General features: G+C 45.8%; 1 protein-coding gene across 1 annotated transcript; it reads left to right on the top strand.

Annotated features, from left to right (window-relative positions):
• Positions 1 to 786: 786 nt before the first annotated feature.
• Positions 787 to 13,339, top strand: LOC114811110. Its single transcript, XM_039911793.1, has 5 exons — positions 787 to 975; positions 1,396 to 5,974; positions 6,490 to 7,329; positions 8,847 to 9,356; positions 10,563 to 13,339. The coding sequence occupies exons 2-5, from the start codon at positions 5,728 to 5,730 to the stop codon at positions 11,441 to 11,443; spliced, it is 2,478 nt and encodes an 825-aa protein (XP_039767727.1). The 5' UTR covers positions 787 to 975; positions 1,396 to 5,727; the 3' UTR covers positions 11,444 to 13,339.
• The last annotated feature ends 744 nt before the right edge of the window (positions 13,340 to 14,083 follow it).

The following is a 14,083-nucleotide window of genomic DNA, read 5'->3' on the forward strand; positions in this document are numbered from 1 at the left end:
GCTGCTTTTAGTTTTTTAGTTTGAGTGGCATGTTAACTCAGTCTTTCTGGAAAAATTTCACTTTTGCAGTTTGTGGGTAGTAGATCTTTGCAGAGAGACTCCAAATATTAATTAGATTGAATTTTTTTACCAGCTCATATGCCTTTCACAAGTCCTTCCAACCTTGCCTCTCGAATAGGTATAATGTTTATAATTTGAGGTTACCTGTATCTACAGCAGGAAGCCACTACTCTTACGTATCTGAAGTAAAGACGTTAAAAATTTTGATTCACTTTCCCCGACTACAATCTGATTTCTTTCAGGCCTTTTCATAAATTTAGTTGCCCTTTTGCATCATCTGTTTTGCTGCTGACCCCTTTCCTATGTCTTCTTCCTAGCCTAGAACTCCCTCCATCTTCATATATGTCAGACTGCCAACTCTCTCCACCATCAAAGCCTTATTAGGGTTAGTCTCTTCCAAGAGGTCTTCCCTGATTAAACTCTCTTTTCTCTGACTTCCTCTCCCTTCTCCATCATTCATGCACTTGGATCTGTGACCTTTGGGCATTTGCTATTCACCCCACACTCAACCCCAAAGCACTTATGTACATTTCTTTAAATTATATATTATAAATTATTTATATTAAAGTATTTTTCCCCCTCTAGACTGTAAGCTCATTGTTGACAGAGAATGTGTCTGCCAACTCTGTCCAACTCTGTCATACTCTCCCAAGTGCTTAGTTAAATGCGCTGCCCATAGTAAATGCTTAATAAATGCCGTTTATTGATTTGTTTCACCTCAGGTGGGAGTTGTATCATATATTGGTGTGCTGATCCCATTCAGGCCCCTTCTTTATAATGGGGAGGAAGGTGAGGCTTTGAAGAGATATTTGCTACTGCACCTCCTGTTTTGTCCTTACTGATGACAAGAGAGTCTCCTAAGACATCTAGAGTATTAATGAACCTTTCTTTAAAGAATTCCAAACTTGTTTACTGGTGAGTAGATATTAGTAATGGCCTACATAACAGCTTCAGCCACAAAGAGCGAGATTTTATTAATCATATCAGTCACCGATGTGAGAAAGTAGAACCAAGACCAAAGTTATTTTTTTCCTGTAGACTTTTTCCATAAATATACTCACAAAAAACTGAATTCATGAAAATTATCTTTGGATATAAGTGCCGCAGAATGTATAGAAATAATTGTTTATTATTATTACCCATTTGCCCAAAAGGCCGCTCAAAGTAACTTCCCTCTTTGTACTTTACTAATGTATTTCCCCTAGAATTATTTAGTAAATTTGTTTGTTTTTTGGCTACTATTAATTGTAAACAGCTCCTGGCCTCTGAAAAATTGTAAGTGCCCTTAGATTTAAAAGTGCATTTTGGCTAACAATTTTGGATTGTGTTTTTCAGGGTCCTTCAGGCTTGGGCTGCTTTTGTTGGCACACTGGCAGAAAAAATGTGTTAGAATCCAAGTCCAACCAAATGAAGGGGATGCAACTATCCTGACTACATCTAGAAAAGACTCTATCTTAAACCAGTTAATCAGAAGCTTGAGGGATAGGACGGTCACCCGCAAGGGAGAATGCCATTTGGTAAATGAAGGTGCCGAGAAGTCGGGCTAAGTCACCTTCAGCCATGGTCCCGAGCTCAGAGTATTCGAGAGGCAACACAGATGGCCTGGGTCACGTGGATGTCCATCGAGAACAAACCGTTGTATTGGCCTCCAGGACCGGACCTGTTACAGCGGAAGCTCCAACAGGGCTAGGGCATTGTCTTTCAACAATGAAGAAAATCAGCACTTCCTACTGACTGGAAGACCCCAAGGTGAGGATGCAGGGGAAACAATTCCTTCACTGCTGGGCCAGGTTCCATGAGAAATGAGGAAAAATTCTGCCAAGGCTGAAAACTTGGATCCTGGGAGTTATCTCAGTGACCCTCTGGTTGTTGAAAAACTCGGTGAGATTGAAGCTATACCACAAGGGGCAATGACTAGAAATGGGAACCCTGAGCCCCACCATCCTCTGAGGAGATCTCAGACGTGGCCCCAAGCAGCAGGTAAGCAAGACCCAGGTTTAATTTCCAAAGGGCCCAGGGGCTCTGGGAAGGTACATCAGTACCTACTCCCCTGTTCTCCTGCTATACCAATAGCAAGGACTGATGATAAAGGCCCATAAATGTGACCCATTGCTGGCCTTGTAGAATGATCGTATGGACAAGTCTGATATCAGCAAGAGAAGCAAAGCAAATCCTCTGAGTGAGAAGGTCTCCAAACAAGAACCAGCTGTAGGGAATATTGGGAGTTCACTGTCTCTGAAAGGATTTAGAAATATTCTGGGCATTCAGGGAGAGATGATGTGGGATGGAGGTGCGGCATATTTGCAGTCTAGACTTCCAGCAAATAAGACAATCCCCTCTTTGCGGTCAGGCCACACTCCATTATTTGACACGACCCAGTATCCCTTCCGTGACTTGCTGCATGAGGTATTGGAGAGCTGTGGCCGATGCACCCGGAAGCATTGGAAGGAGACACATCAGAGACCAGATAGTCAGCCACCAAAGTGTAAGACCGATGAGAGAAGAGACAGGAAGAGCCATTTTCAGCTTCACTGGACATTTGTTAAGGAAATGTTATTCCTTTTGACACCATGGTGCTTCATATCTAAACAAACTCATGTTGTTGGATGAATCTTCCCTAATTCCCTAACAATGTTCTAGGCAAAACGTGTAGTGACAATATGTTTTCTGGCAGTCCTGAGTTTATTTTTGTTCCTGCACTGTCCTACTCCTGCCCAACTCAGATTAGCAGACTGTCCTCAGTACTGTGTTCTTTCTTTTTATAATGATTAGACAATTTAAGAGTTCTTAGAGTGAATATGTTGGAGCCGAAACGCACCCTAGCACAGTTTGTTTGCAACCCTGGAGCCTAGATTTGTTTTAACCCTCTGGAGGGTTGCTACCGAAGGTTTGGCAGGAATGATTTCCTTTCATTTCAGTTGTCTTTGCAGAGCTCTGGTTCTAGGGGTTTTAACTGCAAAACAGCTTTCTGGGAGCAGTGTTATTCTTTTTGTGGTTAACATTTTGAACTAGTCAATCAGCATCCATATATCTGTAGATCTGTGTACATATACAGATATGTATATGCTTGTGTATATAGATACATCTCTATTTTTATACTTATTCTAAACAAATACATATAGTATTCAGTTCTCTACCCACTATGTGATATTTGTTTAGAAAACATACAAAATAATTTGAATCAGCATGTGTTGAATACTTACTGTGTGCAGAGCATTGGTACTAAGCGCTTAGAAGAGTACAATATAAGAGTGGAATTACCTCTTATTCATTTTGAAGATATTCCAGGTGACATTAAGGGGATAGGACCTGCTCATGGCTCTTGAAATAAATACATTTGCATTCAATTAATTTTTTTGCAAGTTTGTGTCATTTTTGTGAAATGTGGCTTCTCTTCCCTCTGGTGATGGAGACCAAATGTACTGTTCAGTCAAGGAGAGAAGAGGGTTGGAGGTGCAGAGAATGTGCAGCACTGTTGGGCTGAACATTCCAAGCTTTCCTATAGCTAGGGGTGTTTCCTGTTTGAACTTGTCTCCTGTGTTGTTAATCTGTAATATGTCCTGTCATGGATAACTGCTCTAATGGGCCAAGCTGATGATCAGGAGGCATAAATACTCTGGGAAATGACAGCTCATTCCATTCCAAGGAGGTGGAACTTGAAGGACAAAACTCAAGCTTGAGTCTAAGGATGAACAGTAAGTTCTTTACTCACAGCGGTATTTATATGTAGATGAAAGATATTTGTTTCAGTGATTCTAGATCTTTGGCGTTTTGATTTTTTTCACTTTCGGAGCAGGGCGGTGGGGATGATCTTGGCATTGATTTGAACATGATGGGCCAAGAGGCAGCAACTGAGGAAACAATCTGGCCAGTAATTTACCACACTTAAACTCCTTTGCTCGCTTGGGAAACCTAAATAAGCTGGCTTTATTATTATTGCTTGGATTGTCAGAAACTGTGTTAATCATTTAAGTTGATAAAGCAGAATATAGGCTCTTTTCTGAAAGCAAAAGTTTTCTCTTTTCTCTTATGGAGACTCCTGCCCTGTTGGAGAAACGGGCCAAACTAAGGCATTCCAGGAGCTTGTTCCCATTGAAACAGATTAACAGATGTCAGTTTCATTAAACCTAACATCTTTTTGCCAAAAGCTGGCATTTCATGCCTACAGTTTGAAAAGTAAGGAGTCATTCCTGATGGCCAGCTGTGTATCAGCACTTTTCTTCTCACCAGCCACCAGTGTACCAGGAAGGAGGTAATGTTGTAGTCTTTTTTGAATTCTGAATCGTGTGGTTTTCAGTCATCAAAGAAAGTAGAATTAGGCTCTCAGAATTGTCTTTACTGTCTGTGAGATAGCACGGCTAGCCTCTTTGACTCTATGGTGCCTCGGTTATTCAAAACTACATTGGCATGCATGACTCTGAACGTGTAAATGTGAAGATGTGGATAGAGGGTTAGCTGGCATCATTAGTGGAGGGGAAGCTGGCAATTTAAGTCGGGTGGATGTGTGAAATGTAGCACTGTTCCGTTGGATGTAGGAGCTGGATAGAAATGACTAGTTAATGAGACCGGGAATTCAGGCAGAACAGCAGCTCTGCCTTGTGGGCTGGTGGCCTGACACTATCTAACCATCTGTATTTCTTCTGTCTCTTTTCCTCCTTCCTCTAAGTGAACCCTGTTTTACACAAACATTTCCTTTTTTCTGGTTCTTGGATTGACTTCCTCTCTCTGAAAAGAACAAAGGAGAACTCAGCCTTCACACACACACTGACTTTGATTCACCCATTGCTGCCTTATTCTCACTTTCTTTAAACCTCATTCTTTCCCTGTGTTGGCAGCAGAAAAGAGGGGAAAGAGGAGGAAGCTGAGGAGGGAAAACATCTTCCCCTGTAAGAGTGGCAGGAAGAACTTTTTCTTCACAATCCTTCCTTTCTTCTGCTCAAAGGGATAAAGGAAATGGGGGCAAAAGGCACATTGCTGTTCAACTCAGCTCTCTCACCCCATAATTTTTTAATGGAAGTGCTAACCCGGCCAACTTACCTGCACCTACCAGGTTCTAGTCATCAGGTCTACCTTCAACTGCCAGGTAGGTTTAGTGGAGAAAGCAGTAAGAAGAGAGACCCTGGAGACACCCGAATATGGTGGAGGGAAGTTGTATACTCACCCCAGAGTGCAGAGCAATTATGAGGCTATTGCTGTTCAAAGGTTATCTCCCTTTTCCATATCTAGCCAGAAGCTATTGCTTTTTATTAATTTTCTCCCTTTTAGGTTCCCCCTCCACCAGCATGGTTCTCCAGGATTGCTCTTGTTGTGCTAGAGTTTGTGGCTGTCAGCCTTAAGGCTCACTTCAAGGAGCTTATAACCTAGTGAAGGAAACAAGTAGACACAAATTATTTACAAGTAGTGGGAGCTGGGAATTGGAAGGTGGTAATAGCAGGAGTCTGGATAGATGACTGAGAGAATAAGTAGCATCCATAAATCAGTATATAATATTGCTGTGCCACAATGATTTTGCCTCTCGGTGAGATGGCCATATAATCAATTTGTTTTGTTATTGACCTCACCATACCCCAGTGGAAACTGAATACATGCATTAAGGATAAAAGTTGTGTGAATCATAGGGATCGTTATGAAATTCCTGGAGTTTTACAAGCTAAAAACAGTCCACTGATGAGGGCTTCTATCGGACTTTCCAGCCATCCAGTGAAACAGGTTGTAGACTGTGGAAGTCACCAAACCAAAGGCCCTGCCATAAATGAAGGTGAATTTGATTGGTGGGTGTTCGTTACAGGCGCTGAACTGCTCTTCAATGTCCTCCTGTTGCTGGGGTGGCGGATGGCCTGGTCTTGTCCTCTCAACTGCAAATACTGTGCTACAGGGTTGGCTGAATGTGAGCAGGTGTCTGTGCTGCAGCAAGGTAGGCTGGCCTCTGGCCCCTTCACATCCCTCCTTAGCAGATCTGGGGAGAGTTTCAGCAGAGGGGAGGAGGTGTTGTAGAATATTAAGCCAGTAGTACAGTGCTCTGCATAGAGGAAGCACTTCAAATGCCATTGATTGATCTACAATCTATTTGGGAATCCCTTCCCACAAGCGAACTACAGATGGGGGGGGCCTTACTACAAAGGAATTATAACAAGTGTGACTCCTAAAATGCCCAAACTGTTGGGCTTCTTGGCTTGGAGAATGTATGTGGGAGTTGAGGGAGATTCTGTATAGACAATGCATGAGTTCTGAAGCCAGGCTTTATGAGTCCTGAAAATACCCAGGGCTTCCCTGCCTGACGGATTAGATGAGGTGGGGTAGAAGGGGAGAGGTTGTATGGAAATCACCCAAGGCATGTCCCTAAGCGGTAGTTCCCCCTTTTCCCTAGATGTCAGCCTTTCTCAAGGCATTGTCTTATTTCTTGGTCTGGCTGTTTTCCTTCTTTCTTAGTATTGACCAGCATACCCTCTTCCACCGAGAAGATGTTGTTACGCCACGGGAACATGAGTGAAATACCCCCCGCCTCTTTTCAGAACTTTTCTGAGCTCCACTTGCTGTCCATGACTGGATTTCTGTTGTATTCCCTCCCTAACGGGACTTTTGCCACCAACGGGAGCAGTAAGCTAAGAAGCCTGGATCTCAGCCACAATCAGCTGCAGAGCTGTGGAATAGGGGAAGCTGCTTTCTCAGGACTCAGGGCCCTTGAGGAGCTGATTCTCATGGGCAACCTCTTGGACTCCTTGAAGAAGTCTTGGTTCTTGGACACCGGCCTCCTACGGAAACTCCTCCTCTCCAAGAACAGGCTGTCCTACCTCCCTCCTCGGATATTTGAGCGTTTAGCCCAGCTGGAGGACCTCTCAGTGTCGTCCAATCTCATCCGGTATTTGTCCACAGACACGTTTTATGGCCTGACCTCTCTGTCCCAGGTGGATTTGTCCAGCAACGAGATTCTGTTCATCGACCACGATGTCTTCAGTCCTCTGAGGGCCCTGAAAGAGCTGCTCCTGCTGAGGAATAAATTGGTGACCCTGCCCAGCCTCCCAGAGTCGGTAAGCGCCTTGTCGCTCCAAGAAAATCCTTGGTCTTGCAACTGCGTCTCGGTCGCTGCCTTCCAGCTGCTGGGAGAGAAAGTTCAGGACCTGAAGAGCGTCCTCTGCCACAGTCCAGAACGCCTGAGGGGCCGACTAGTCCTGAGCGTAGGACCTGAAGTCTGCGTCACTACGACTCCAGCTGCACCCCTCCCACTGCCACCTCACTCCACAGACCTGAGTGTGCTCTATGGCTTTGCAGGTAAATAGATGATTTTAGAAGAGTCAGTCAGTGGGGAGATTTGAGTCAAGGAGCACTTTCCCACAGGGCAAGTGAAACCCTTCACCCTTTCAGGCCAAGCATTTCTGCTAAAGGGTGGGGCAGGGGGAGTAGGGGCAAAAACCCTAGGTAAACCATGGGACTAGTTGGTGGTATCCTCAATTCCTCTCTCATTTAACCCATACATTCTATCGCTAAATCCTGTCGAGACATCCTGTACAACCTTGTTAAAATCCAACCTTTTCTGTCCATCGAAACTGCTACCACCTTAATCCAATCATTTATCCTAACCCACCTTGATTACTGGATCAGCCAGGACCTCTCTGCCTCCTGTCTCTCCCCAGTCCATATTTCACTCTGCTGCCCGGATCATTTTTTGTAAATAGTGTTGAGTCCATTTCCCTACTCCTCAAGAATATCCAGCATCCACTGGTTGGTTGCCCCCCCCCGCCCAACTGAACAGAAACTCCTTAAAGTGCTTTAAAACAGTAAAACAGTCACGTTACCACCTCCTACCTCACCTCACTACTCGCCTACTACAATCCTGCCCAGACACTTTGCTCCTCTAATGCCAACCTACTCACTGTACCTCATTCTCATCAATACCTCTGCTGACTCTTGCCTACATCCTGTCTCTGGCCTGGAATGCCCTCCCTCCTCCTATTTAACAGACAATTACTCTGCCCCCCGTTAAAGCCTTACTGAAGGCACATCTCCAAGAGGCCTCCTCTGTCTTCGTTTCCTTTTTTCCCCACTCTTATGCATCACCCTGACTTGCTCCTTTTATTCACTACCAACCTTCCAGAACTTATGTACGTATCCATAACTTATTTATATTAATATCTGTCTCCTCCTCTAGACTGTAAGCTCACTGTAGGCAGAGAAAGTGCCTGTTAAATGGTTGGGTTGTACTCTCCCAAGTGCTTAGTATACTACCCTGCCCACAGTAAGCACTCAATAAGTATGATTGATAGTTGGAACTGGGAGAGAGGGCAATTCTGGTTTCTTATTTGTAGAAAGGACCAGGGCAATAGTTTCCATTTGGCTAAGTCAAATGAGTAGCGGGGAGGGGGTTGCCAATCCATTACTGCTGCTTTAATAGGCCACATCCATTCAGATATCAGCTGTGACTGTGGGCAAGTCACTTAACTTCTCTGTGCCTCAGTTACTCATCTGTAAAATGGGGATTAAGACTCTGAGCCTCATGAGGGACAATCTGATTACCCTGTATCTACCCCAGTGCTTAGAACAGTGCTTTGCACATAGTAAGCACTTAACAAATACCAACATTATTATATTATATCCCTGGGAAAGGGAGTAGTCCATAGACTTCTCCTTCCCTTCCACCACTACCTTCCACACACAGTGGGAGATTGTAGTCACTGTTGCTGCCTTCAAATATGATTTCCACTATGAACTTAGTTGGAGCTAGGGTGAAGGGGAGGGAAGGGGGCAGTGGAATCAGTGGCATTAAAATTGATGTGCCCGCACTTCTGCAGGGGGTCTTTCCTTCCCTCTGCTTGCATCCCTCATTGTCTACTGCGTCTGGAAGCCCTGGAAGCAGAGCAGAGCAACCAATCCAGAGGGATATGGCCAGCGCCTTCAGGCTGATTGGCATGAGGACTCACAGAAAGTCTGCTCCAGGCCTAGGTTTGCCTCTCCTCTGCCACTCCCCGGGACTAGAACTGCAGAGAAGAGGCAAGCAGTGGACTCACTTGGCCCAGCCTATTCTGATCCTCCAACCTGGCCACCCGCCCCTGGAGGAAGGCCTTCCGGATGGGGAGAAGAGAAGAGAGAAGTAATGGGACATCTCCACCCAGGTTCCATCGTGCCCTCGGTGGCTGGAGAAGGTGCCCGGGGAGCAAATGTGATGTCCAGATCTGTGAGTGCTCCTGGCTCTCTCTACACCCTAGAGGAGAAGCTTTTAAAGAGAGATTCCAGGGACTGCAGCACACTTGTCAGACACGAAAGACCAGACTGGACAAATGATACAGACCCAGGAGTGCCTGGTGAGTGAAGATGGGAATATTCATGTAATATCAGAGAATGCTATAGAAATGAAAGGAAATTGATTGTTCTTCTGTGGTCATCTTGTATTTGCATTATACTTTCATACCCCACAACATGTGAGGCAGGGAATTGCAGATTATCCCCAGTTTTCAGGGCAGGAAGTGGAAGCGTGAAGAGGATGTGACTTGCCCAATTCAGGACCTCTGCCTCCTAGACCTCTCTCTGTGCTCCCTTTCCCTAGTCAATAATGGTACCAACCACTTACATTGGTAGCAAGAATCCCAAAATTGCATATTAGATTTGCTTAAGGAAGCATAGTGGCTAAGTGGATAGAGCACAGGCCTGGGAAGCAGAAGGACCTGGGTTCTAATTCCTGCTCCACCATTTGGCTGTTGTGTGATCGGTGGGCAAGTTATTTAGCTTCTATGTGCCTGGTACTGATCTGTAAAATGGGGATAAAGACTGCGAGCCCTGTGGGATGGGGACTGTGCTCAACCTGATTTGCTCCCCAGCACTTAGTAGAGTGCCTGGAATGTAATAAGCACTTAAATTCCATTATTATTACTATTATTATTATAATTAATAAAATAAGCAATTCCACAGTGGATCTGATCAATTCAGCCCAGGATTTTGCCTTGAGCAGTGACTTCAGGATGTTTGGAGTAGTGTAATGGTTGCCCTCCTTGCCATTCCTAATTTTTCCTTCTATTAATGTGTCATAAATCTCTGTTTTATATCAATTTAGCCCTCATTGAGTCTACTACCTGACTTTTCATTCTGGTGACCTCTTGTGAATATCCTGTCCCCAGATTTACCCAGACACTTTATGAATTTACCACTTTCTCACTGCATGTTAGTTGGATGTTAGCTTCTCTTTAAAAGAGAAGCAGTGTCTCCTAGTGGAAAGAGCATGGGCCTGGAACTCAGAGGCCCTGTGTTCTTAGCCTGGGTGTGCCACTTACCTGCTGTGTGACCTTGGTAGGTCACTTAACTTCTCTGCACCTCAGTTGTCTCAACTGTGTAAAATGGGGATTAAGGCTGAGCCCTATGTGGGACAGTGGTTGTGCCCCACCCAGTTATTTTGTATCTACCTCAGTAACATAGTAAGTATTGAACAAATACCATTAAAAATAAAAAAGCTTCAAATCCAGGGCCAGGGATACCCCAGAAGCACTCCTTGCAAATGCTATTTCATTCTTTTCCAGGCTCAGTCAAGTATTTTGAGACACACCAGGAGGAGACAGCTGTGAAGCCCAAGACATGGGCTTGTGTGACTCAGACTGCTCTGGCCTCTTCGATCAGTTCAGTTTCTCAAATGGGAGATCCTATTGTGGCCCATACAGCTTTGAACAGGAGGAGGAGGACCTGGAGTAGCTTTCATTGTGATGCCTTTAACCATACACAGGTGCCCCAAAGCAACAGGGAGCACTGGGAAACAGAAACAGCTGGCAAGGATGTACAGGGCCATTCAGACAGGGGTGCAGCCCAACTACCTAATGTGGAGGCCTGCTTAGAAAGAGGGGAGCATCCTGTCACGAGCTTAGAAGATTACAAGGGTGGTAAGGCAGGTGAAGATGTGCGCCTGCAACATGAGCCATCAGTCACCCCTGATGGTTTTCTTCCACCTGCTTCCCAGAAACATGAGAACTCTGTCTCCACTAAATCCTCCAAAGCAGCATTCACTCATGGACCAATTCAACCAGAAGATCTCGCTGAGATGTGTCCAGCTATTGGTGTGAAGGACCTTGAGTTTACCCCACTGAAAGGACATTCCCGGGTTCCACCTTTCTGTGAAGCCCAACCAGAGTTCTTCCTCCCCAGTGAAAAACTTACAAGGGAGAGATTCTGGAAATACCACACAAAGTGCTGTGATGACTATCAGCCCTGCCCAACTGCCAAAAAAGCACTAAAGCAGCTGAAGGAGGTGGCCCTGAGCTTCTCTCAGCCCTTCCCTAAGGGGGCTGCCCCAGCTCCACCTTCAGATATGGATCATCTTAAAGGTAACGCTAGGGTTACAGCTAATCTCTTTGTTCAGCTTGCGCAGAGAAGGAAAACCCAGAGGACGGAACCACCACCCTGGAAGTGACCAAGCCATCACGAGTGCCAGAAAACCCCTCCCCAGATCCAATCAGGCAGGAGTTATTACTCTTTGGGGAAGTCGTCCCTTGATTTGCCATTGGCAGGGTGGAGAGTGGGAGACCTGAAATCCCCATAGATTACCCAACCTTATTTGATCTCTACTTTTCAACCTCCTGTTTTCCTCGGTTCAGAGAAGTCAAATGAACTGATTTGAATTCCCCACCCCGGTCCCATTTTGGCAAAAGTAACAGGCTTGGGGATGAGGGAAAGCATGGGCCCTTGATGAATCCTTATACCTCCAAAATAATATGAAAGTTGGCTGCATCTGTGGTGCTTCAGCTGAGGATCATTAGCTTTTTAGACTAGATATCCAGGATGGGGTTTCTGAGAGGCAGTGCATCTGTCTCAAATGTAAGGCAAGCTCTTTTCTTACCTTCAGGATAAAGATATCAACAGCTTTTGTCTGTCATGCTGTCAGTCTCTCTTGTTTTTGTGCAAAATCCTGCAGGACAAGGATCTCATTCAGCCTCCCCTCCCCCAGATCCATGTGACAAGGAGTCCTCCGTTAAGAGCCAGACCAATAGAAATGTCAACAACAGTAGAACTGCTTGCTGCTCAGACCTGCTCAGAGACAACACCCCTTCCTGCCGACCTCCTCCACAACTAGCCCTCGAGCTCCACCCACCTGGAGGAGGGTCTGTTGAAGGGACTGGGCCGCACATGGAGATGTTGATTCACGAGGACTTACCCAGAAGTTGGGGAAGTGCGGGGCTGGAAGAGGCTGTAGAAACAGGAAGTATATTATACAGGGAGCAAGGAGAAACTGGCATGGAAAGTAGGAATGGAGAACCAGGTAAATCACTTGCACCCAGGCAAGCTGGGGCCCCCAGCATGGAGTTAAGGGAATTCTGTGCATTTCCTCTGAACCTCACCTTACAGAATGAGCAGCAGCCCAGCAGGACTGCCTCAGCTCCCTACAGATTGGTCAGAAAGGTCTAAGTACCTCGCCATTTCCTTTGCCCAAAGCAGGTCTTCGGAAGGAGGAACAGCTCGGTCTCCTGCAATGGGAGAAAAGCCCAAATCCACTAGGAGGACAAAACGTGGGGTGGGGTTTGCTCCATGTGGAAGAGGATACACAGTTGGCTATTCTCCAGGGCACTTCCAGGGAGCTGGAGCCTGACCCTCAGCCGGGCAGGGTCCCCCTGGGTCTCAGAGGCAACCACTGGAACTCTCTGCATGCCAAAGCGGCAGCACACCTGGAAGTCACATCTACAAGTTCCACCCTCTTGGCTCTTAACCCTAGAGAAAGTGAGGGACTCACGGGTAGTGAAGACCTTCATGAAACTGGGCCTCAACCCACCCCTGCTGCCAGCACTAGTGGAAGGATGGAGCTGGGCAGCAAACGTCACTTGGGCAGCCCCAGGCAAAGGAGAGCATGAAACATGAGGGTAACAAACGATTTCTTGAAGGACAGCTTGACATCGGTGGGGTCAGCCCAGGCTTCAACAGAAGACATCTCTCGTGTCCTACGGCCTCGCCAGGGACTTGCCCGGAAGATCAGCCTCTTGCTCAAGGCCACACCAGCTTCCTGCATCAGAAGGCAACTGATCCCAACTGGAGGGACTATCAGCCAAACACTTAAAGAAAGTCTATCACTCAGTTTTCAGACTCCCTACCCAGGAGCCCACAGGTGGAGAACCAGGAAGGCAGGAAGACTGGTGGACAAAACCAACTGCAACCACTCAAGTCCCTTGCCCCACTGGCCCGTCCAAGAGAGAAACTGACCCACACTCCCAGGCCTTGGACCCCGAGACCCTGCGCAAACCAGGTTGCTTAAGGCTGCTTTACAGTAGATCCCTTCCAAGAAAATCAGCATCTAATGTATTTCGCTCATTCAGCCAGACCATGCTTGAAGCCTCTGATCTAAGCGTGCTTGCCAATCTCCATTTCTGTCAGATTTCTACCAGACAGGGCAGGGAGAGAGAGACAACAAGAGTGGAGGTAGACCGATATAGCAGCCAGCACTCACCTGCAGTGGTGGTAAACACTCAGTAGCTCTGAACTCCTTCTAGAAAAGAATCTGAGATGAAAGCAAAATCACCTTTGATTGCTTCCTTGGCCGACGTTCCAGTTTTGTTGTAAGCAAGGTGGAGGTAGTATTGAATCCACCCACTTTAAAGTAAGTCATGTCTGAGGAACCTCCCTGCTGCCCAAGAGCAGAGATAATATTCCTGAAATGATCAAATAATTATATTCTCAACCCCTTTATTTAGGCGCCTTACTCTGATCCCAGCTCCATCATTTGTCTGCTATGTGACCTTTGGTAAGTCACTTAACTTCTCTGTGCCTCAGTTACCTTACCTATAAGATGGGAATTAAAACATCAAGCCCCATGTGGGACAAGGATTATGTCCAAACTGATGAGCTTGTATTTACCCCAGCACTTAGTAGGATGCCTGGCACATAGTAAGTGCTTAAAATGCCATAAAATGTGTTTTTTCAGAATTCAGATTAGCACAAACCCTGATGAACCATGATGGTTTGGTACATGTGCCTCTCCACAACAGGATACTTAATTACTAAGTAGCCTCAGCATTTGCTTTTCTTCCTGCAGTAAATTGGAAACAAAAATACTTACAAGAGTTTC

Source organism: Ornithorhynchus anatinus, chromosome 4 (assembly GCF_004115215.2).
Source record: "Ornithorhynchus anatinus isolate Pmale09 chromosome 4, mOrnAna1.pri.v4, whole genome shotgun sequence".
NCBI lineage: Eukaryota > Metazoa > Chordata > Mammalia > Monotremata > Ornithorhynchidae > Ornithorhynchus > Ornithorhynchus anatinus.

Coding starts and splice junctions, on each gene's coding strand:
- LOC114811110 (XM_039911793.1), top strand. CDS start 5,728: ATGAGGGCTTCTATCGGACTTTCCAGCCATCCAGTGAAACAGGTTGTA. Junction 7,330..8,846: donor TGTGCTCTATGGCTTTGCAG/GTAAATAGATGA, acceptor GCACTTCTGCAG/GGGGTCTTTCCTTCCCTCTG. Junction 9,357..10,562: donor TACAGACCCAGGAGTGCCTG/GTGAGTGAAGAT, acceptor ATTCTTTTCCAG/GCTCAGTCAAGTATTTTGAG.